This window comes from Zonotrichia albicollis, unplaced genomic scaffold (genome assembly GCF_047830755.1).
Source record: "Zonotrichia albicollis isolate bZonAlb1 unplaced genomic scaffold, bZonAlb1.hap1 Scaffold_254, whole genome shotgun sequence".
Taxonomy (NCBI): Eukaryota; Metazoa; Chordata; class Aves; order Passeriformes; family Passerellidae; genus Zonotrichia; species Zonotrichia albicollis.
The window spans coordinates 4163869-4186915 of NW_027428428.1; the positions used below are offsets into that span (position 1 = coordinate 4163869).

A 23047-nucleotide genomic window follows, 5' to 3' on the forward strand; every position below is an offset into this window, starting at 1 on the left:
GCTTTGTTTTTCCTTTCTTCGCTGTCTTTTCCCTGGTTTGTTAGATTGTCTATAGTAAGGCTGAATCATTTTTTGAATACACTGATCTAATTCTAAATCAGCATCTCTGATTACAGGTATAGCGTGAGATAAGTTTGAAGGCAAATCAGCTTTACAGCGAGCTGCTATGATGCGTGAGGCTTTATTAATTTCAAATATTCTAAGTGTTCCCTGCAACTTCCACCTAAGATATGCTATAATTACTTGTTCTGCACTCTCAAAAAGCTGTAATCCTGTCCGTCCTGGCAGGCCAGTACTTTGTTCAAGAGCTCTAACCCAGATAAAATTTCGTATCCACCTTCCAAAACAAGGTATACACCATAAATATCCTACTGACCTTTGTGAATACCAATAAACCTGATTACAATTCGCACAATGCAATGCTACCCATGCATAGCACTTATCATTATCCCTTTTGCAAACATAACAAGGAAGTGAATGTAAGTAAGGACCAGTATAAAAGTCTGTCTCTTCAATCCAATGCAACCAATTCAATGGTGGTGATTGCAAAGCCTCTTTAGCTTTTTTACTATATGAGGCTAATAGCTCAAGGTCTTTCTTTAACACAAGACGTATTTTATTTCGTAATCGTAGTTCTTGTTCATTATCTTCCTCAACAACTATATCCTCCCGAGGGTCCCACAACTCTAAAAGTGTCCTAATCATAGAAAATTAATTAGCAATCACCAATAGCCTTATTTAGACGAGGTCGTTCCCTTTTTTCCTTCCTTTTCTTATCTATCTTCAATCTTGCTGCTCCTACTTTTACTGGTCCTGCCACTTGCAAACTCACTTTCTGCAACTTTTCAATGCAGCAGTCTAGTGCCCTTTCAGGATTTCCCTTGAAGGGCCCTACAATTGAGCGCTGTGTTAAAGGTACTACTTTCCTACACCTTACAGAGATTATGCGTGATTTACTTTGAACCTTAATTCTATTCACGACACATTGTACTTCCCATCGATAATAAGCAAGAATTTTCTGTTCAGGAGACTCATAAAGACTTTGAGCTATATACGCATTTTGCCCTGTTTGTCTCCTTAATTCATCTTGCCAACTTTTACCCCACCGGTGCTCGTGTTCACAAGTGTGACACCACAAATCCCACAATAATGATTGTTCTAACCAAAAAGTTCTATCACAACCCCCACAAAGTAGGGCTATCCAGGCAGCACAATGTGGATCGTGACAGTCAAGGCAATGTTCCTTTGCTGGATTTGTTAAACGAAAAGTTGATAATGAGTCAATAAAACCAATCAGCTCCTGTGTTGTCCGACAGTAGTGTGTCAGTGCTCTGTCCACCGCTTTCGAGTATCCCTTCAGCTGTAGCAGTAGCGGTTGTAGGACCAGAAGCAGTTTCTTCCCCAGTCGCTCCCTGTCCTCCTCGTGAGGCGGTCCACCAAAGGCTGCATCAAAAGTAGGTTTAGTCCACTTAGCAGGCACCCACAGAGGCCCTGTAGGTGAGGAAACACAAAGATACCCCCGACCCCAATATAATACTTTTGCAGGTTTTTCCCATAATCCTGTACTGGGGTTCTTATACCTAACCCAGACCTCTGTTTCCTTAGTACTTTCCTGACCTGACCTTGGATGATGTTTAATTGCAGGAGGGGTATCATCTTCCCCAAAAATACATAAATGATTAAAAACATACAACACCTTAGCCAAACACACATGCTTGTGGATCTCTCAAATCTTGATGTTTTTCATTATATTGCTTAAGGGTACCGTTTGCTCTTTCCACTATTGCCTGTCCAGTAGGGGAGTGTGGAATACCTGTCACATGCTTAACCGACCACTGATTCAAAAATTTCTGAACCCTAGCACTCACGTAAGCTGGAGCATTATCGGTTTTGATACTTTTTGGAACTCCCATGACAGCGAAGCAACTTAACAGGTGTCTGATAACATGTATAGCTTTCTCTCCTGCCTGAGCCGTAGCCCATATGTAATGACTATACGTATCTATAGTGATGTGCACACACTTGATTTTACCAAATCTAGCTATATGTGTAACATCCATTTGCCATTTATCATTTATTTCTAAACCCCGAGGATTAACTCCAATGCCTAAACCTATTCCACCATTATGATAACTACATGTTGGACATGCTCTAACAATAGCCTTAGCTTCTGACAAACTCAATTCAAATTGCTTTGCTAATCCTTTTGCATTTTGATGATATCTACTATGTGCTTCTCTGGCCAATGTATGCTTATCAATAGGACAAGAGTTATCAACGGGTAGGGTAACCAATTTATCTGCACGTTCATTTCCTTCTCCTAAACCTTCAGACCATTTATGGCTCCTAATATGAATCACCGAATACGCTGCTTTTTTCTCCCATAGAGCTTTCCTTAATTGTACCAACAACTCATACAATCGTTTATTATTCAGTTCCTTAATTGCTGCTTCCTCTATTCGTTTGGCTACTCCTGCAACATACATAGAGTCTGTAACCACATTTAAAGGCTCCTGTAAGTTGGATACTGTCCATACTACTGCCAACAATTCCAAAGTTTGTAAACTATCCGCAGGGTCTGCTGTGAGGAGTTGATGTTTCCATTGTCCTTTTTCTTGCCAAGTGACAGCAGCACGCCTTGATTTCTTTCGTGCATCTGTAAAGGCTGTAATAGCTCCTTCTATAGGGCGTTCTTCTCTCAAGGGTCGAGTAATCCAGTTCCATTCTGTCATCCATTGCAAAACTTTAGGCACTAATTTGCTGGTATCTACTTTTGCAGACAATGTCAATAATGCTTCCTGTAAATCCTTCGAATTAATCAGGTACCAGTCCAAGGTTTCTTTTTCCATAGGCAATCTAATGGTAGCAGGTTCTCTACCATCCACTTCAAGAATTCTAAGACGCCCCTTTTTGATTAATGCAGCCAATTGTTCAATTTTTGAACATATTGTTTTCTTATGCTGTAATGGTGGAGACAACCATTCCAACACCCGTATCTCCCCCGTTTTCTTTTGTTGTTGAGAGAGAGCACCAAGCAGGTGGCAAGGGCTATTCCAGATAGTAAGGTCAATAGGGTGGTCGAGTTGTCGACGAGACACATACCCCTGTTGTACACAGTTACTGATTTGCTGCAAGGCAAGACGATGCTCCTTTGTCAGGTATACAGGAGTAGTAGGGTCAACACCCTTTAACAAAGGCCGTAGGGCTTCTAACAAATGATTTGGTATTCCCACAATGGGTTTCAGCCACTGTAAGTCTCCCAGCAACTTCTGTGCATCATGTAGAGTCTTAGTGTCCAATTGTAATTCCAATTTTTGAGGTATCACTATTTGATCCATCAAAGTCCATCCCAAATATTTCCAGGGCTTTGTAGTTTGAATTTTCTCTGAAGCAATAACAAGTGAATATGCAGCAAGAGTATTTTTAATAATGTCAATCTGCAAAGAGGAAAATGGTTGTTACTGTGCAAACAAAATATCGTCCATGTAATGATATATTATAGTTGCTGGCCATCTGCGACATAGTGGCTGCAATGCTGCATCAACATAAAGCTGACATAAAGTGGGAGAATTCCGCATACCTTGCGGAAGACATGTCCATTCAAATCTTTTATCTGGTTCTCCATGATTTATTGCTGGTAAAGTAAAAGCAAATCTCTTCATATCATTAGGATGCAGGCCAATGGTGAAGAAACAATCCTCTAGGTCAATAATTAAGAGTGGCCAGTGTTCTGGAATCATAGCTGGATTTGGAAGACCAGGCTGTAAGGCCCCCATAGGTTCCATTTGATCATTTACAGCCCGCAAATCATGTATTAAACGATATTTCCCTGATTTCTTTTTGATCACAAAAATAGGTGTATTCCAAGGGCTCGTGGAAAGTTGTAAATGTCCCTTTGAATATTGTTCCTCTACCAATTCATGAGCATGCATAAGGCTTTCCCCTTTTAGTGGCCATTGCTTAACCATCACCGGTGTATCCGTCTTCCAGGTGAGTGGAATGGGAAAAGTCCAAGCAATGGCAATTACCCCAAAGGGTGCTGATTAGTTAACACCACTCCCAATTGTGTTAAAATGTCCCTTCCAATTAAACAGGAGACTGTAGGAGGCAGTTGCACAATTGAAAACACAGCAGATATTTGTTGATCCTCAATGCACACAGACAAAGAAGGTGACCTGCTTGCCAATGTAGATCCTCCTACTCCTGTGAGCATGTTTGCTGATGGGAATAGAGGCCAATGTTGTGGCCATGCTTCTGGAGAAATAATGCTGGTATCTGCTCCTGTATCCAATAATCCATAAAGGGTTATGATTTGATGTCCCTAAGTAATTTTAACCTTTTGTTTTGGTCTATTTTGTAAATCCACAGTTAAAAGTGTAACACCAGTAGAGCCAAAACCTTTTTCATCCCGTGCTTGTCCAGTAAATGGTTGTATTCCCGATGTCATTTGTGATAGTGGTACCAACTGTGCAATACGTTGTCCTTTTATTATTTTAATTGGAGGGTAAAGGGTGTAAGCCATGATTTGTATTTCCCCTGTAAAGTCTGCATCAATAACTCCAGGCAAAACAAATAATCCCAACATAGTTGTAGAAGAGCGTCCTAATAATAATGCTCCACATGTTTGTCCATTTAATATAAGAGGACCCTTTATTCCAGTTGGTATTTTCTCAGGCCGATTCGTCATTAGTGTGACGTCTACTGCTGCTGATAAGTCCAAACCGAGGCTCCCTGTTGTTGCGGGTTGCAGACAGGAGGTGGCAGCAATGTTGCGGCAGCTGGTGTCTCCGGTGTCACGGCGGCAACTTGTGTCTGGGCGCGGCCCCCGTGAAGCGCACTCTGCTGATGTTTTCCCGATCGGTGCCTACAAGCCGTAGTGTTGTGGGAGCTGGATTGGCAGTGTTGACACCATATGCCAGTCGCTCGGCAAGTTCGGCGTGTGTGTCCCTCATTGCCGCACCGGTAACACTTGATAAATGGCTTTGAACCTCCTTGTGTGAATGCCAGTGAGCCACTTCGGAGAGGAGCAAGAGCAGCTAACACCTGATTCTGAGCAGCTAACACCTGATTCTGATTAGACTCTGCCTGCTTTTGTAACCCCAATCCTAATTCCTTTAGAGCTTCTACTATGAATGCCTGCGAAGCCGTTGGCATTAACGCCATTCACTCTAATGCTTCCTCAATGGTCCAATTTGCTCCCAAAGTAGCTAACACTCTTTGGGTTGCTGGATTACTATTTTGCAAGGCACACTGCTTCAATAGCGCCCCCTTAAGGTAGTCTGCAAAACCGGCCCGATCTATAGCAATAGCTACCCTATCGATAAAATTTCCAAATGATTCTTCTCTATCTTGCTTAATACCCATATAAGTTGGTAACCCTCCTGGCTCTTTAACCATATCTATTGCTGTACACACTAATTGCATAGCCTCTCTAAGTTTATCTGGTCCCGATATCATCTGTGCCTCTGTACGCAAATATGCCCCTAAGCCCATGAGCTCATCCACTCTTACCCCATGTAATGGGTCTCCCTGGGCTCGTTGTACAGCAACTGATTCATTTACTAACGCTTGCCAATGTGCATTAAACAATAACTGCTGATGTTGAGTGAATATTAAACGCACTATTCCTCTTAAATCATTTGGACATAAAATCTGAGTATTAAAAAGATAATCTAACATTTGCCTAACGTGTTCACTTTTTACTCCAAACTGACTAACCGTGGAACGTAGCTGGGTTAACAACTTCCAATCTAAGGGAGAATATGCTGCTACATTATGCGTAAGGTTCCCTTGTGCATCATACTGTGGTGTGTATGTAACCGGACATGCAAGGCTAGAAGCTATTTCCACTGCCTCGCCATCCCCCATTTGCATTACTTCTTTTGCCACAGCAGCCCAAGCTTCCCTCCTTTGATTAGCAATTTCCCCCCATAGATCACGGTGTGCCCCTGGGATGGGAGCTGGCTCTTTGGGGGTGCTATGCTGCCGGCTTTTCGGTGCAGACACCGAGTTTTCGCACGGGGAAGGCGGTGAAGCAGAGGCTGGCTCGTGCAGGGGAAGCGGCCCCCCGCCGGAGCTGACAGTGAAACCGGAGCTGGCTCGAGCGGAGCCGGCTCACGCGGGGCAAGCGGCCCCCCCGCTGGAGCTGTAACCGGAGCCGGCCTGCTCGGGGGTAGCGACGGAGGCAAAGCTGGAGGCGGAGGCAAAGCTGGCTTGCTCCCACCCCCACCATCCGACCCGCCTGAAGCCGGTGGCCGAGGCAAAGCTGGTTTGCTCTTACCTCCCCCATCCAACTCGCCTTCCCCCTCAGAAAAGGGAGGCGCAGACGGTTCCACAATATCTATAGGCATGTCCTCAACACCACTATGCTGGGGATTTTTAGGCATAAGTATTTTAGTTACAGAAGGTGCTAAAGGGCCATCCTCATGACCATATCCTATATTCCTCTTATGAGCTTTCTGCTGCCTTTCTCTCAGAGACCTGCTGAAGCAACGTATTATACACCACCCGCCATAATTTCCAAAATTTTTTAGCTGATTTATCCCCATCTAACATTGAGTCCATTAACATTTCCCCAAATTTTTTCCACTCTGACAGCTCATGAACTGTGTGAGGGTTACTAAACATACCTATAGAATGGCCATAAGCTAATAACCCCGGTAATTCCTTTTTTAAATCTATCTCTTTTAGTCCTCGCCTTTCTAAATATGAGGAGAATAAATCGTATGCCGCTCGCCTATCCATACCTATTAATCAGTGCGCACTTTTTGCAGCTTCCAGGCTCCGGCAGCACGTAGATGGCTTGAGTCACGGATGTGATCCTCAAGGGTGCTTTTTATAAATAATCCAGCACCGTCCCAGCTGCAGGGACCCCCACCCAACTTCCCGACCGTGGTGAGTTCCCTTTTTCTTTGTAATCTGAGAAAAAAGGACAGGGGTTCAACGTTGCCGCATCGTTGCCCGCAGCGGTGCTCACAGCGTTGTTGCCTGCATTCTCCACCATTTGTCGAAGGAAGGAGACCAGGACTTCAGTTGATCATCACAGGCCCCCTTTTATTGCTCAGTACAGCGGGTTAAATACAGTTCGTAATTAATTCATGCATATTGCAAAAGTTGAGCTCAGGATTGGTTAGTTACATATCAGCAGTTACACCTACTTTTACGTTCCTATGGTCCTACTTTTGATACTTTCTACATATTCTTAGGAGATATTCAGGAATAATCTCTACTCTCTTTCCCCATGTTGCAGCAAGGCCACTGATTGCTAACTGCTGACATCTCCTTTCAGCTTGCTGACTGCTGATTTCTCAGCTTAACCAGCGGCAATATGTCAGCATGGCCTTTCTCAGCTAACCAACTATTTATTAATAAATCCTTCCACACTCCAACCATCGACGCCCTGAGCGGTCGGACCAAACAAAGTGATTATAAGCTTGCCGAAAGGGAAAAAGGCAGCCTACCCTAAAACCCTACCCACTGGAGTCAGCAAAGTCCCAACCGGCCATGCGGAGGCCTTTCAGACAAACCGCGCTGCCAGGTCGCACTCAGACCCAATCCTTTGTATGTTAGAAGCTACCTTTATATCCCTGAATGAATCCAACCCTAACCTAACTGAATCCTGCTGGCTTTGCTACGATGTCAAACCTCCCTTTTATGAAGGAATCACTTTAAACACTCCCTTCAGTTTCTCCACAGCCGATGCCCCTCACCAGCGCTGATGGGAAACCCCTCGGAAAGGAATCACCCTGAGTCAAGTCACAGGCCAGGGCAGATGCTTTGGCAATGCAACCCTAGCTAGGCGGAGAGGCAACGTCTGCACCAAAGTTGTCAAGCCTAACAGGAAAAACAATAAGTGGGTAGTCCCATCCGCACCTGGGATGTGGGTTTGCCAGCGATCTGGAGTGAGTCCCTGTGTGTCCCTTGCCAAATTTGATGACTCTAACGACTTTTGTGTCCAAGTTCTGATTGTTCCTAGGGTCCTGTACCACTCAGACGAAGAGGTGTACCACCTTTTTGAGGAACCCAGCCGACTCCACAAAAGAGAAATAATAACAGGTGTAAATATTGCGATGTTGCTCGGTTTAGGAGCAGCAGGAACAGCAACGGGTGTCTCAGCCCTAGCGACACAGCGCCAAGGACTGTCCCAGCTGCAAATGACCATCGATGAGGACCTGCAAAGGATCGAGAAATCTATCTCCTTCCTGGAGAAGTCAGTCTCCTCTCTCTCGGAAGTGATCTTGCAGAACAGGTGAGGTCTAGACCTCCTGTTCATGCAGCAAGGAGGCCTGTGTGCCGCCTTGAGAGAAGAGTGCTGCTTCTATGCAGACCACACAGGAGTTGTGAGAGACTCCATGGCAGAACTCAGAAACAGACTGGCTCAGAGGCAGAAGGACAGGGAAGCTCAACAGGGCTGGTTCGAATCCTGGTTCAATCAATCACCATGGCTAACCACTCTGATTTCTACCCTAATAGGTCCACTGGCATTGCTGCTTCTAGCGGTTACCTTCGGACTTTGCCTGCTGAACAAGCTGGTCTCATTCGTTCAGACCCGCCTGGAACGGGCCAACATCCTGTTCATCGGCCGGCGAATCCAGCCAGGGAACACTGCCAGCCACAAGTCCTAACCTTGACTGGCGAAAACTTATTCAGATTTACCAAACCCTCTTTTCGCTATCGAACTGCAACCTTATACCTCATTTCAGTATATGACTACCTCATTCATTTGTGAAAATGGGGGGGAGATGTAGCAGGTAGGGCCTGGCGTTCGGAAGATCTCGTGATGTTACGGGAAGACAGGGCCCCTGCCCCCTTAGATAAGAAAATTAACATAGGAATGTAGCCCCTGAACCAGATGCCAGTAACTTTCCACTTGCCCAGTAACTTTCCATTGCCTACTAACCATAGATGGTAAGGACAGACCCTCACCTGACGTAGAAGCCCCCTAGACTATAAAACTCCACGAGAAGAGAGAATAAAGGCCTTTGATCCTCCACCATATTGGTGTCCGCGTGTTTCTTAGGCCCGAGCGACCCTGGGGAAGGGGGTCGCCGTGCTGTCTCCCGAAACCAGGCCGCCTGCCTTGTATCAGGAGGCAACACAGGATCCTCGAGTGCAGCAAATGGGAGAGTTCCTGGCTGGGAGAGGCCCCACTCAGAGGGAGCTGCTGGCCCAGGAGAGCTCCAAGGGCTCCTTTTGGAGCGCTGTTTGCAGGGCCCCAAGAGAGGGGCTTCAGTCCCAGCAATGGTTCATCCTGGCCGCACTTGGCACCAACAGCTTTCTGTGGCAGTGTAAGAACAGGGATGTTGTGAGGGAACAAAAACAGTTCCCAGGGCTGCTCCTACAGAACCCAGGAGCTGGTTGGGCAGCAGCAGTGCCTGGAGCAGACAGTGTTTGTGATGAGCTGCAGAGGAGCTGAGCCCAGGGGCTGTTGGCCAAGGCCGAGGCCCAAGGAGCATTTCTCAGCTGGCAGGGCAGCCTGAGAAGGGGAGGGGGGAATGCAGCAGCACAGGGCCCATGGAACCAAGGGACCATTGTGACACTATGGGGCCCTGTGAGACCAAGGGACCATTGCAACACTGTGGGGCCTCATGGAATCATGGAGAGCACTGTGACATTGCTGGGCCTCATGGAACCAAGGGGACTGTACTGACACTGTGTGGCTCCCTGGAATGTAGGGATCATTGTGACACTGCGAGGTCCCATCAAACCAGGGGACCATTGTGATGCCACAGGGCATCATAGAACCGTGGAGACCATTGTGACACTTTGAGGTATCATGGAACCAAGGGGCCATTGTGACACTGTAAGATCCTAAGGTCTCACAATGGTGTCAAGGGTCCACTGTGACATTTCAAGGCCTCATGGAACCATGGGGAGACCATTAGGACACTACACAGCCTCATGGAACCCAGGGGCCATTGTGACACTGTGAGGCACCATGACACCAAGGAGATCATTGTGACATGAGGGGAGTCATGGAATCATGGAGTCCATTGTGACACTTTGAGGCCACATGGAATAGGCAAAACATTGTGAGACTGTAAGGCCCCATGGGACCAGTGAGACCATTGTGACCCTGGGGGGCCCCACAGAACCAAGAGCACCATTGAGATACTACGAGGCCTGGTGAAACCAAGAGGCCTTTGTGACACTGCAGGATTGCATGGAACCCAAGGGCCATTGTGACATTGCAGGGATTCCTGTCATTAGTGGTCCATTGTGACACTGGGGACCCAAAGGAGACCATTGTGAGACTGCAGGGCTGCATGGAACCAAAGCTCCAGGGTGACGCATGGGGGCCTCCTTTCATCAATGGTCCTTTGAGACATTGTGGAGCCAAAGCAGCCCATTGTGACACCACAAATCCCCACGGTTCAAAGGTCCATTGTGACATTGCAGGGCTCATGGAACAGAGGAGTCCTATGTCATTTTGGGGCCTGGGGAACCACGGAGGCCACTGTGACACTGCAAGGCCTCATGGAATCATTGGGACCATTGTGACACTGAAGGGCCATTGCAACACTGTAGAACCCAATCAAAACAAGGATCCATTGTGACACCGCTGGACCCCATGGAATCAAGGCACCATTATGACACTGCAGGGTCATAAACACTATTGTGACACTATGGGGCACCATAAAACCAAAAGAACATGGAACACATCTGGCTGGCTTGGTCACCCAGGGACCACCTCACTGGTCCAGCTGACCTTGACATGTTGAGGGTCACTTCTCATCTGCTGCTGAAACACTGGGGTGTGGAGCGTTTTATTAATAGTTGGTTAGCTGAGAAAGGCCATACTGACATAATGCCGCTGGTTAAGCTGAGAGAAGGAAGTCAGCAGTCAGCAAGCTGAAAGGAGATGTCAGCAATTAGCAATCAGTGACCTTGCTGCAACATGAGGATAGGGAGTAGAGATTATTCCTGAATATCTCCTCAGAATAGGTAGAAAGTATCAAAAGTAGAACCATAGGAATGCAGAAGTAGGTGTAGTTGCTGATATGTAACTAACCAATCCTGAGCTCAACTTTTGCAATATGTATGAAGCTCATTATGAACTGTGTTTAACCCGCCGTACTGATCAATAAAATTTGGCCTGTGATGATCAATTGATGTCCTGGTCTCTTTCCGTCGACACCGGGGCTCCGTGCTTTCCTTCCAATGGAAAAGAACTCTCCTTCTTCTCCAGACACCCATGGCCAGAATTGGGATTTCTCCTCCAAATTTCCTTAGATCTGTCCTGTGAAAAATGCATGTATTATATGATTGGTGCTTCGCAAATATTAAAATGAATGTTGTATGTGTTGTGTTAGAAAGAAATGCCTTAATAATTCCCCTAAGTACTCTGTTAAATATAGTTTTAGGTTATAAACTTTGTTAAAAAAAGAACTATGTTAGTGGGGGTTTTTTTAAAGAAAGGGATGAGGCACTCACACCAGATAGCAGCCACAGGACACCTAAATCTCTCATGGAAAAAAATTTATTGCTTTCTTATCAGAAGAAACTAACTTCTTCCTGCCGTGAAGGCGCTGTTAGGATTAGAAGGAAGAAGTTGACAATGACCAGACAAAATCCAGTGTTTGAATGGAATTGATGCATCATGTATGAAGTGTATGAATATGCAACGGGCTATTGTTCTTAAGAGTTAATCCTTTGTTAGCAGGGGTCCTTTTTCGGGCTCGTGATACCCAGAGAAAGGTACCTGGACGTCCGTAACACTTTGCTTTTATTGTCTCATATTGTCCTAATTCAATTTGTTCAAATTGTTATTACTCTAATTGTGTTACTCTTTCTTTTAACCATTTTATTACTATTAAACTTTTAAAAATTTTAAAAACAAGCGATTGGCATTTTTCACATGTCCCCAAAACACTGGGGAAGGTTCCATGCTCTCCTTCCTATGGAAAAGACCTATGCTGCTTCTCTGAGTGTCCATGGCTGAGATTGGGCTTCCACCTCCAAAATTCCTTATATCGAAGGATAGGTCTCAGACAAGATCTGGCATAACTGACAAGTCTGGCTGACCTTGGCCTAGTGAGGGTCTCCAGACTCTGGGCCTCTATGGAAAAGAACCGTCCTTCTAGTCCAGGTGCCCATGGCCAGAATTGGGGTTCCACGTCCAATATTCCCAACTGTGAAAGACTGGAGGAGATTGCTGGCTGAAAAAATTTCATGTAGGGGGGAGGAAGGGGCAGGTCCAGCTTTGCCCTGCCCTGGAACCCCAATCCCCCCAGAGCCTCTATCCCAGCCCAGCAGTGGCTGCCAGTCCCTGGCACAGCACAGGCAATGCTCCACAGCCACCTCTGCAGCCCCCAGCCCAGCTCCTGAGAGACCAAATGAGCCCAAGTCCCACCTGGGGGAAGGGCCCAGCAAAACCAAGGGGTATTTCAGGCTGACCACAAAGCAAGCACAAATCTTGGCCCTACCTACTCTTGGATTTTCCATCTGAACACAGGTGGAATCCAGGAGTTGGTAGCTGTCTGTGTGCCTCTCAAAATCTTTTTCTTCTTTCTCCCTTTTTGTGTCTTCTTCTAATTCCCTCCTCTTGCAAATTTTGATTAACTTAAAATTAAACAGGCTTAGAGCTTGTGAAATTGAATGGACCAAGGTAATGCTTTGAGAAGTGTTTTTGATTGATTCAAGGTTGACAAGTGGTTTTGATTGATTTGCCAAAGTTTCTCTTTTTCTCTAAAGTTGCCAGTAAAGGCTGTTTTATTGTTTAACCTCTTGAAGATCTCTTGTTGGTATTTAACCTGTACATCCAACTCAGAGTACACAAACAATTGTAATTAATTTTAAATTGCTCCTTGAGAGAGTCATCTGGGGGATGGCAGTCAGGGCGTGTGTGTCCTGCTTGGCCCAGCCCAGGCAGGGCTTTTCCAGCCACATTCCACACTCCATTGCCCAGCTGGAGCCCCTGGTGCCTCTGAGTTGTGCTGCCCCAGCCCCAGGGACGCTCTCCTTGTCTGCCCATTCCCCCACGGTCTCTGGGCAGGGATGGCCTCAGTGGGGGCTGCTGACATCCTCAGCACCTTGGAGGCTGCTGCTGAATTTCACAGCTGCAGAGGCTTGTTCAGCCTTCAGCTCTTGAGTGCAGGAATTCAGTGTCCTAGGGCTCATTAACATTCAGAACACCTTAACCAGGCAAGCCTCTGGGAGTCATTTGAATTAAGTTTCCAAATCATTTGTGGAAGATACAACAGATTTCTGTAGTGTATTCAAACTAGAAATATTCTATTTAAAGAAAGAGTGCAAGGGGCCACTGTGACACTGTGGAATCAAGCAGACCACTGGGAGACCCTAGGGACAATGGAATCAAGGGGCTATTGCTCCATTGCAAGGACTCTGGGAACTGCGGGAACAATTGTGACACTCTGGTGCCCCATGGAACCAAGGGTCTCTGGTGATACTGCAGGATCTTGTGCCACCAGGGCTCCATTGTGACGTTGCAGCACCAAGGAATTCCTTGTGGCACTCTGAGGCTTCATGGAGCCAAGAGGCCTCTGTGACCCTGCAGGGCCTTGTGGAACCATGCAGAGCATTGTGACAGAGAAGGACCTGGTGTCATGATGGGGCCATTGTGACACTGCAGGGCCCCATGGAACCAAGGGGCTAGTGCTGCTCCTCAGGGACTCCTGGAATGAAGGAAACATGTTGGACACCGTGGTGGCTCTTGGGACCAAGAGGCCCTTATGACACTGTGGAACCAAGGAGAGCATTGCTGCACTGCCAGACCTCATGGAATCAAGGATCCATTGTGACACTACAGGGCCTTGGGGGACCAAGGGCGATTCTGACACTGCAGGGCCCATGGATACAAGGAACTTTGTGACACCAAGGGGTCCCATGGAACCAAAGGGACATTGTGACACTGGGAGGCTTCATGGACTCATGGAGACCATTTGGACACTCTGGGGCATCCAGGAACCATGTAATACCAAGTTGTTTGGGAGTGTTGATCTGCTGGAGGGTAGGGGGGCTCTGCACAGGGCCCTGGACAGCCTGGATCCAGGGCCAAATCCAACAAGGTCAGGTTTAACAAGTCCAAGTGCCAGGTCCTACACTTTGGCCACAACAATCCCTGCAGCACTACAGGCTGGGGACAGAGTGGCTGGAGAGCGGCCAGGCAGAAAGGGACCTGCAGGGACTGATGGACAGCAGGCTGGACATGAGTCAGCAGTGTGCCCAGGTGGTCAAGAAGGCCAATGGCTCCTGGCCTGGATCAGGAATAGTGTGGCCAGAAGGAGCAGGGCAGGGATTCTTCCCCTGTGCTCTGCACTGGTTGGCCACCACCTCGAGTGCTGTGTCCAGTTCTAAGCCCCCTGTGATGAGCAAAAAGAACAAATTGGTTGCAGGAAAAAGTAACGAAAGCAAAGGTAAAGAAAAGGAAATGCTCAGTGCAGTTTGGGAGTTGCTACCAGGCAGCCCTGGCTCTGAGAAACAGCATCTGCAGTGGGACAGGAAACTCCCAGCTGATGGGAACAAACTTTCTGGCTGATTGCAGAGGCCAGGACAAAGCTGAGTGGTTTCCCTGGTGTCCCCCAGCCCTTGCTGGCCCCAGGGGCTGATGGCATTTTTGCTCCCTCAGGTTCATGTCCCCACACCAACAGCATGGGGGTGCTCCCCCTGCTCTGTGCAATGCAAACAGGGGCTGCTGAGCCAGTGCTGCCGTGTCTGTGCCTGCAAGGATGGGGCACCTGTGTGAGCTGGGGGAGAGGCCAGGGCTGCAGAGGGGGGATGTTGTTGGCAGCTCCATGAGGACGCTCTGGGACGCTGCCCTGGGCTGTGCAGTGCTCTGGGGATGGATCAGCCCATGCTCTGCTGCTCCTTCCCGTCTGCCCAGGGCCCTTGCAGAGCCCCAGCCATGCTGTTTGCCCCCAGCCTGCCCACGGCCAGCCTGGGGCTGCTCACGGGGCTTTTCTGTGCTGAGCATTGGCCTGGCCGTGTTCTTGAGAGAGCCTGGGCAAGGAGCCTGGAGCCCCCAGGGCCTGGGCTGAGGTGTCAGCTCTGCCCCAGCAGTGCCCATGGCCTGTCCCTGCTGCAGCCCCGGCACTGCCATCCCCAGGGCTGTGCCCGGCCCCGAGAGCACTCAGGCCCTGCAGCAACACCAGGGCCACCAGGGCAGCGAGGCAGGGCCACGGCAGCAGCACTGGCAACACCAAGTGCTGCTGCTGCTGCTGGGCACAGCTGCTGGGCCAGCACTGATCTGCCCCCAGCTCTGCACACAGACATTGCTGCTGCAGGTCCAGAGAAGGCAACCAAAGGGCATCTCTGCACAAAACTCTGCTGGGAGATCCTCTAGTTTCTATACATACACCAGGAGTACTCACTCTGTAGCCATAGGGAAGTTGAAGAGAAACAAAATGAGAAACGGCACAAACAATGACATTTCTTTGTAGATAGCATGAAAAACTAAAACAAAGGAAAAAATGCCCCACATCTAAACCAACCAAGTATGACAGGTGACTTTGATTACAACTGATTTGCAGAACTTTGCCAGCAGTTTAATGTTCCTGAAAGCATCCAGTCATCAGTCTCCTCATTGCAGTCTTGAGCTCCTGGTTCCTCAGGCTGTAGATGAGGGGGTTCAGGGCTGGAGGCACCACCGAGTATAGAACTGAAACTGAAAGATCCAAGGATGGAGAGGAGATGGAGGGGGGCTTCAGGTGAGCAAATGTGGAAGTGCTGAGGAACAGGGAGACCACAAATAGGTGAGGGAGGCAGGTGGAAAAGGCTTTGTGCCATCCCTGCTCAGAGGGGATCCTCAGCACAGCCCTGAAGATCTGCACATAGGAGAAAACAATGAACACAAAATATCCAAATCCTAAACAAGCAATAACAACAATGAGCCCAACTTCCCTAAAGTAGGATTTGGAGCAGGAGAGCTTGAGGATCTGGGGGATTTCACAGAAGAACTGGCCCAGGGCATTGCCATGGCACAGGGGAAGGGAAAATGTATTGGCTGTGTGCAGCAGAGCATTGAGAAAGGCACTGGCCCAGGCAGCTGCTGCCATGTGGGCACAAGCTCTGCTGCCCAGGAGGGTCCTGTAGTGCAGGGGTTTGCAGATGGACACGTAGCGGTCGTAGCACATGATGGTCAGGAGGGAAAACTCTGATCCAAGGAAGAAGAAAATCAGAAAGGCCTGTGCAGCACATCCAGTGTAGGAGATGTTCCTGGTGTCCCAGAGAAAATTGTGCATGGCTTTGGGGATAGTGGTGCAGATGGAGCCCAGGTCAGTGAGGGCCAGGTTGAGCAGGAAGAAGAACATGGGCGTGTGCAGGTGGTGGCCGCAGGCTACGGCGCTGATGATGAGGCCGTTGCCCAGGAGGGCAGCCAGGGAGATGCCCAGCAAGAGGCAGAAGTGCAGGAGCTGCAGCTGCCGCGTGTCTGCCAATGCCAGCAGGAGGAAGTGGCTGATGGAGCTGCTGTTGGACATTTCCTATGGTGTCTTGGCATGGGGATCTGTAAAAAAAGTAACCATGGAATAGTTGGGTTTGGAGAGGACTTGAAATATCCCAGCACAGCCTGGGGTCACTTTCCCCCTTCTGCCTGCCCAGGGCTCTGCTGCCTGGAGCTGTCTCTGCCAGCGGCTGCTTCCCTGTGCCCAGGGCTGGGCCCTGCCAGTGCTGCCAAAGCGCAGCCCAGCCCTGGGGGCTCAGCTCTGCCCTGCAGACCCCTCCCAGCTCAGGCACTGCCCAGGGGCAGCTCTGGCTCTGCAGCCTCTGATGGCAATGCCAGAGCAACCCTGAGGAAGCTGGAAAAGCAACAATGATGCTGCCTTTGGGTTCCTGTGCTGATTGCTGTTACTGCCTGGTTTATTCAGATCACAGAGAATTTAATTTTCCAACGGCAACTGAGTGATGAATATCTATGTGCAATTTCCAACCTAGACCAGTCGATTAAAAAAAGCAGGATTTTCCCTGTTCTGCAGACCCTGCTTCATTATGCTCCCTGTAAAATCTACTTGGAAATGTTCTGCAGTCAAATGCCATGCTGGGAGCAGTCCTGAACAATGCAGCATCCTCCCCACACAAGGAGAACACTTCCAAGCCTTACCAGCTGTCTCCTCCCACCCAGACCTTGTCCCCCAGTGCTGGGAGCAGCTGCCAGGGCTGGCTGAGAGCTGTCCCTGGCAGGCAGCAGAGTCCCTGCCCCAGCACAGTGCCCTGGGCTGCAGGACCCTGCTCTGCAGGACAGCCCTGGGCACCCCTGGCTGCTCTGCACTAGAGACAATCAGAGAATGTACTCACAGGGTCTGTAGGCATTGGGATGTTCCAGCTTTTGGAGATGGCTCCAGGAGCTGCAGCTGCATTGTCCTGCAGCCAGAGGTTCCTGTGCCAAGGGCTGGCAGTGATTCTGCCCCAGGCACTTCTCAGCACCTTCCCAGCCCTGACTGATTGAAGCTCTCTGTGCCTCTGTGCTGTGCCCAGGGTGGCTGCAGGCAGTGCCCCAGCCCTGCTGGGCTGGCAGAAGAGCTGCTCATCAAGAGAAATGTGCTTTTGAAGCTCTTCTTGGTTACCAGGAGCTGCCTCTGTGCCAGGAGCCCAGCCCAGCTCAGCAGCACAGACACAGCACAAGGACTTTAATGAGCCTCTGGGGCTTTGTGCTCAGGCCCTGAACATCAGTCCCTTAGAGGGAGCTGAAGAAACCTCTCCAGAACTCCAAGTCAGAATTCAACTCCAAAGTTTCTTAGACTTTTATTCGGTCCCACTGAGGGACACGACTGAGAAAGTGTCCCCAGGCCCCAGGCAGAGCAGAGAGCTGGAGTCAGTGATGACAGGTGGGGACAAAGAGAAGCCAAGTCTTGGTGCCCTGGGGCAGAGCTGTAGGGTCTGTGCCACCAAGGGCTGTGAGGAGACACCTTGTCCTGAGGCACTGGGGCCTCCTGGCACAGCCCCAGCCAGGCTGGGCACTGTCATCCCCTTGTCCTGCCCTCAGCATCCTCCCCTAGCCCACATCCTATGTCCTCACAGATCTGCTGGAAGGAGTCCATGGGGAACCTGGGTCAGGAATGGCTCTGGGGGCTCCTTTATTCACCCTGCAGGGATTGCAGGTTTTTCAAAGGACTTCAGGTTTGGCTTTTGCCTTGGAGTCTCTAAGAGGTTTCTGCAATAATCATGGCCTCCAATTATCTGCTGTAATTAGTCCCTGGAGAGGCTTTGTCAGTAACAGCACTCAGTGGGGCTCATTAATACTTAAGGGTACTTCAGTTTTATAAACTACTTGGTGTTTCCCTTTTGATACAGACTATGAAAAAGATTGTGCAGTTCCAGCCTCCAATGTCTCCTTTAATGACTCCCTTGAGAGCCTTAATCTGTAATGACACTTAGTGGGCCATTTATGCTTCAGGGTACTTCAGTTATTTAAAGGTACTTGGTATTTCCAGTTTGATACAGACTCTGTTAGAACTTTGTACAATCATGGCCCCAATTATCTGCTTTAATGAGTCCCTTGAGAGCTGTGTACTGACACTCAGTGGGGGTCATTAATGCTTTGAGATACTAAAGGTTTCGAAGGTACTTTGGATTTTCCTTTCCACATTGAGTGTCCAAGAGGTTTTTGTGCCATCCTGGCCTATAATTCTCTCCTCCTGTAAGTCCATGTGGAGCCTGTGTAGGGGATGGACCTCAGTGGGACCCATTCATGCCTTGAGACATTTTGGGGTTTTCTTCTGACTTTGACTCCTGGAAAGGTTTGTGCAATCTCCTCTCAGGCCCTGAGGTTCCAGGGCTCATCTCCAAATGCATTACAGGCCCCATTAGGATCAAGCAAGTCCTGACAAACCATGGCTCTGCCTTGATTTCCCTCTTGTCTGGAGCAGTTCATCAGGAAGTTTTTTGTAGTATTTTTTGAGATTTCTTTGCAAATGTTTTAATTAGTGTGGTGGGTTCAGTGTTGGCTAATTACCGGTACACTCACTAGAATACACTTACTCAGTATCTGCTGTGTGGTAGGATTTGGAGGAAGGCAAAGTAGGCTCAAAACTTCTGAAGGGTATAAAGAAAAACTCATAACTGTAACTAAAAGAAAGAGTATTTAAAGGGGGTAACGCAATGTTAATACTAGCAATTAAAAGAAAAATTGAAATCAGAATCAGAAAACTTTGAGAACACTTCTCCTCTCCCTACAACCTTTTCTTTCTTATTGACAATATAAGGAGACAAAACCTAAAATTTCCAGTCAGTTTACCACCTCTAGAATAGTTTTCTTCATTTCCTTTAGGGAGAGGAGTCTCTCTTTCATGCTATGGAGACTTCTCCATAAGAAAACTGTTCTCTCATGGCTCTCAATTTCCATGAATAGCAGCCATCCAGAAAATCTGCAATTGTGAAGTCCCTCCCATTTTTTCACATCTTTTCCCCCAGCTGTGTTTATGGGCCATGTCAACTTATGGGGTGTTTGTTTAAAGATGAACTGTTTAAGAGCAAGGTTCTCTTCATTATTTCTGAAATCATCTTCATCTCTGGGAACAGAGATCTTCTTCTATCCCTGAGAACACAGGGTCTCATCACTCTACTCTCTTTCCTTGTTCAAACTTCTCATGGGATCACAGCTACTTCAGCATTTGTTTACATTAGCATGGGGGCCTTTCACGTCAAGGGCCCACGGCCAGGTATTAATAGACTTTGACTCCATGATTCACAGAAGGCTGACAATAATCTTTATTAAGAAACCTATACTTTTATAGGCTAGTTCGCTACAGGTGGTCCTAATTGGTCCTCCAATCCAAATACCATCACCTTTGGCTATTTAAGAAACAACCCATTGGTAAATCTCCATAACATAATTCCACATGTTCACAATACTAGGTTCAGCTAGTGAAGATAAGAATTGTTTCTCATTCTTTTCTTTGATCTTCTTACAGACTTTCCCACCATGATGCCGGGGAAAGTTGTTTCTCTCTGTGGCCAGAGAGCTGCTGCCACAGAGGCAATTCTGTACATGTCATCTCCCCGTACTTTTCAATGCATTATAAGGAAAAAGAAAGTCTGATGTATCAATTACATCCTTCTCCATAGTTTTACAAGAGGATTTCAGCCCCAAGATCAAGGCATCTCCTCATCCCTCCCATCTGGGACTCAACTTCCTCTTCACTGACCCCGGCATCTTCTTGTTGCTCCTCTATGTGCCTGCACTTTGTCCTTTTCTCTCACTCGAGGGAGAATGGAAGAACTGAAAGAGTTCATATCTCACCCGGAGCCTGCAGATGGTTCCGTGACCCCGGCTGGGCTCGGTGCTTGCAGCCGGAGCTGTTTTATAATGGACGTTTCAGCACTGGCTGCGCTGGGGCTGTGTCAGGATGGGCCGTGCTGTGGGGAGGGCCAGGATCTCAGCAGCCAGGCCAGAACACAGCAGCAGCACCGCCAGGGGCTGATGGCTTCTCCTCCCCTTGCCCGGGGCTTGCGGATGAACCCATACGGTGGCAGAATCTTGGCCGAGCCAGCCTGGCCCGGGGCTGCTCCTGGGGCCCGGCGGATCCTGGCTGGGCCCGGGCTGGCGGTGGGGCAGGGCTCAGCAGTGCCCAGATGTTCACAACTGCAGCCATGGCCTGGCCCGGCCTCGGCCCCGTGGCCTCCCCTGCCCTGCCCGGCAGCCAATGGGGCCTAGTGGGGTCCCTGGGAAGCGGCCCGGCCCCACGGCAGGAGCCGCCCGGCCAGGCCTGGCTGAGACGGGGCCGGGTCATCCTTGTTACCTCTTTGCCAGGCAGAAGGGAATGAGACCCTCCCAGGCTTTCTCATCTTTAACATGTGTCTTCGCAGAGGCGTGCACAGTTTCCTTAGTAGTTGAACAGATGGTCAATTCTCAAAGCTAATTACTGATTGATTTTTTTGCAAGACACAGAGGAAGCTGCTTGCAGCTTCTCTGAAGACATCACTTCCATGATGCAGAACCACCACAACAGCACAGAGCACAGAGCTCCTTTGTCCATATGTAGTGGTCATATGCCCAAGACCTCAAAATCCCTTATTAAGTGATCTCTGTGCCCTCTGCAAGGTGTTTCCAAATGAAAACATTCAGCTCATAGTCTAAGAAAATCACCAGAGGACAGAGCCAGTCTGACCTGTTTGTCCTGGTTTTTTTTTTTTTTGTCTAGGAGCAATCCTTGGATATATGGAATTTGGGAGGCCAAATTCTAATTTTGGCCATGGTCCCTGGAGAAGAATGCTGGTTCTTTTCCATAGGAATGAAAGAAGAGAGCCCCAGTGTTTCAGAGGCAGATAAGAGATGACCACCAGGGGCCAAGGCAAGCCAGAGTAAGCATTTTTTTCTGAAAGATACCCTTGCATAGAGGAAAATTTTTGCAAATGTACCTATTTTGGCAATGGGTATCTGAAAAGTCAGTTGATTCTTTTCCGTAACAATGAAAACACAGAGCCCCAGTACTCTCAGCTGATGAGAGGCAGCCCATGACATCCCCACATCAGCCAGACCTGTGAGGTGGCCCCTGGGAGGCCAAGCCAGCCAGAGCTGTTCCATGTTCCCTCGGTTCCATGGGGCCCCACAGTGTCCCAATGGTCCCTTGCTTCCATGAGACCCTGAGGTGTCCCAATGCCCCCTTGGTGACAGGAGGCCCTGAAGGGTCACAATGGTCTCTGGGTTCCATGAAGCCCCATTGTGTCACCATGGCCCCTTGGTTCCATGGGCTCCAGTGGTGCCACAATGATCCCCTTGGTTTCATGGGCTCCAGTGGTGCCACAATGATCCCCTTGGTTCCATGAGGTCCCCACAGTGTCCCAGGGATCTCCATGGGAAGGAAAGAACACAGCTCCAGTGTTTCAGGGGCAGCCACCAGAGGCCAAGGCCAGCCAGACTTGACGGTACTGGCAGATTTTGTCTGGGACCAACCCTTATATATAGAGAACTTTAGAGGTGGAATCCCAATTTCAGACATGGACACCCAGAGGAGAAGGACGGTTCTTCTCCATAGGAAGGAAAACACGGAACACTGGTGTTTGAAAGGCAGATAAAAGGCGGCCATCAGAGGCCTAGGCTAGCCAGACTTTCTATCCTGGTAGCTTTTGTCTGAAATCAACCCTTGGATATAGGGAATTTTGGGAGGTGGAGCCCCAATTTTGGCCATTTCTGTGTAGATAAGAAGGACGGTTCTTCTCCAAAGCAAGGAAAGCAGCGAGCCCAAGTGTTTCAAAGCAGATGAGGAGAGAGGTGGCTCCTGGGAGGCCAAGACAGCCAGATTCGATTGTCCTGGCAACTTTTGTCTTGGAGGAATTCTTGGATATATGGAATTTGGGAGGAGAAATCTCAATTTTGACCATGGACACCTTGAGAAGAAGGACAGTTATTTTCCATTGGAAGGAAAGCACCAAGCCCTAGTGTTTGGAAAGCAGGTGAGATGCAGCCCCCAAGAGGCCAAGACCTTTCCAAGAGGACAGACCTGTCTGTCCTGGCAGCTTTCACTTGGGAGCAGTCCTTGGATGTATGGACTTTTGGAGGTGGAATACCAATTTTGGCCATGGGCACATGGTCAAGATGGATGGTTTTTTCCTTCAGGAGAAAAAAGCGTGAAGTCCAAGTCTTCTGGAATAAGAAGAGATTGGCCACCCTTAGGCCAAGCCAGCCAGACCTGTCTCTCCTGGCACCTTTCATCTAGGGCTTATCCTTGCATGCAAGGCATTTTTGGAAGTGGAATCTCCATTTTGGCCATGGGTGCCTAGACAGGAAGAAGAGTTCTTTTCATTAGGAGGGAAAGCCCAGAACCCCAGTGTTTCAGAGGCAGATGAGAAGCAGCCGTCGACATGCCAAGGTCAGGTGGACCTGTCAGGTGGTCCCCAGGAGGCCCAGCCAGCCAGACCTACCCCATGTTCCGTTGGTTTCATGGGATCACACAGTGTCACAATGGTCTCCTTGGTTCCATGTGAGGCCCTGGAGTGTCACAATGTTCCCTTGCTTCTGTAGTGTCACAATGGCCCTGTACTCCCATGAGGCCTTGCAATGTCTCAACGGCTTCCTGGTTCCACAAAGCCCTGATTTGTCACCATGGCCCCTCGGCTCCATATGCCCTCGCTGTGTCACAGTGGCTCCTCTATG

General features: G+C 48.6%; 1 protein-coding gene and 1 long non-coding RNA gene across 2 annotated transcripts in view; both read left to right on the forward strand.

The window, feature by feature from the left end:
- The window catches only part of LOC141727760 (serine/threonine-protein kinase pim-1-like), a 69017-nt gene extending 62866 nt beyond the window's left edge, over positions 1–6151 (forward strand). Inside the window, exon 6 of the mRNA XM_074534044.1 lies at positions 6003–6151. Coding sequence (XP_074390145.1) covers positions 6003–6151 — 149 coding nt within the window. The remainder of the gene's footprint in view (positions 1–6002) is intronic.
- LOC141727740 (uncharacterized) overlaps positions 1–23047 on the forward strand; it is a 572619-nt gene that overhangs the window by 266911 nt on the left and 282661 nt on the right. The gene's annotated exons all lie outside the window — the stretch shown is intronic.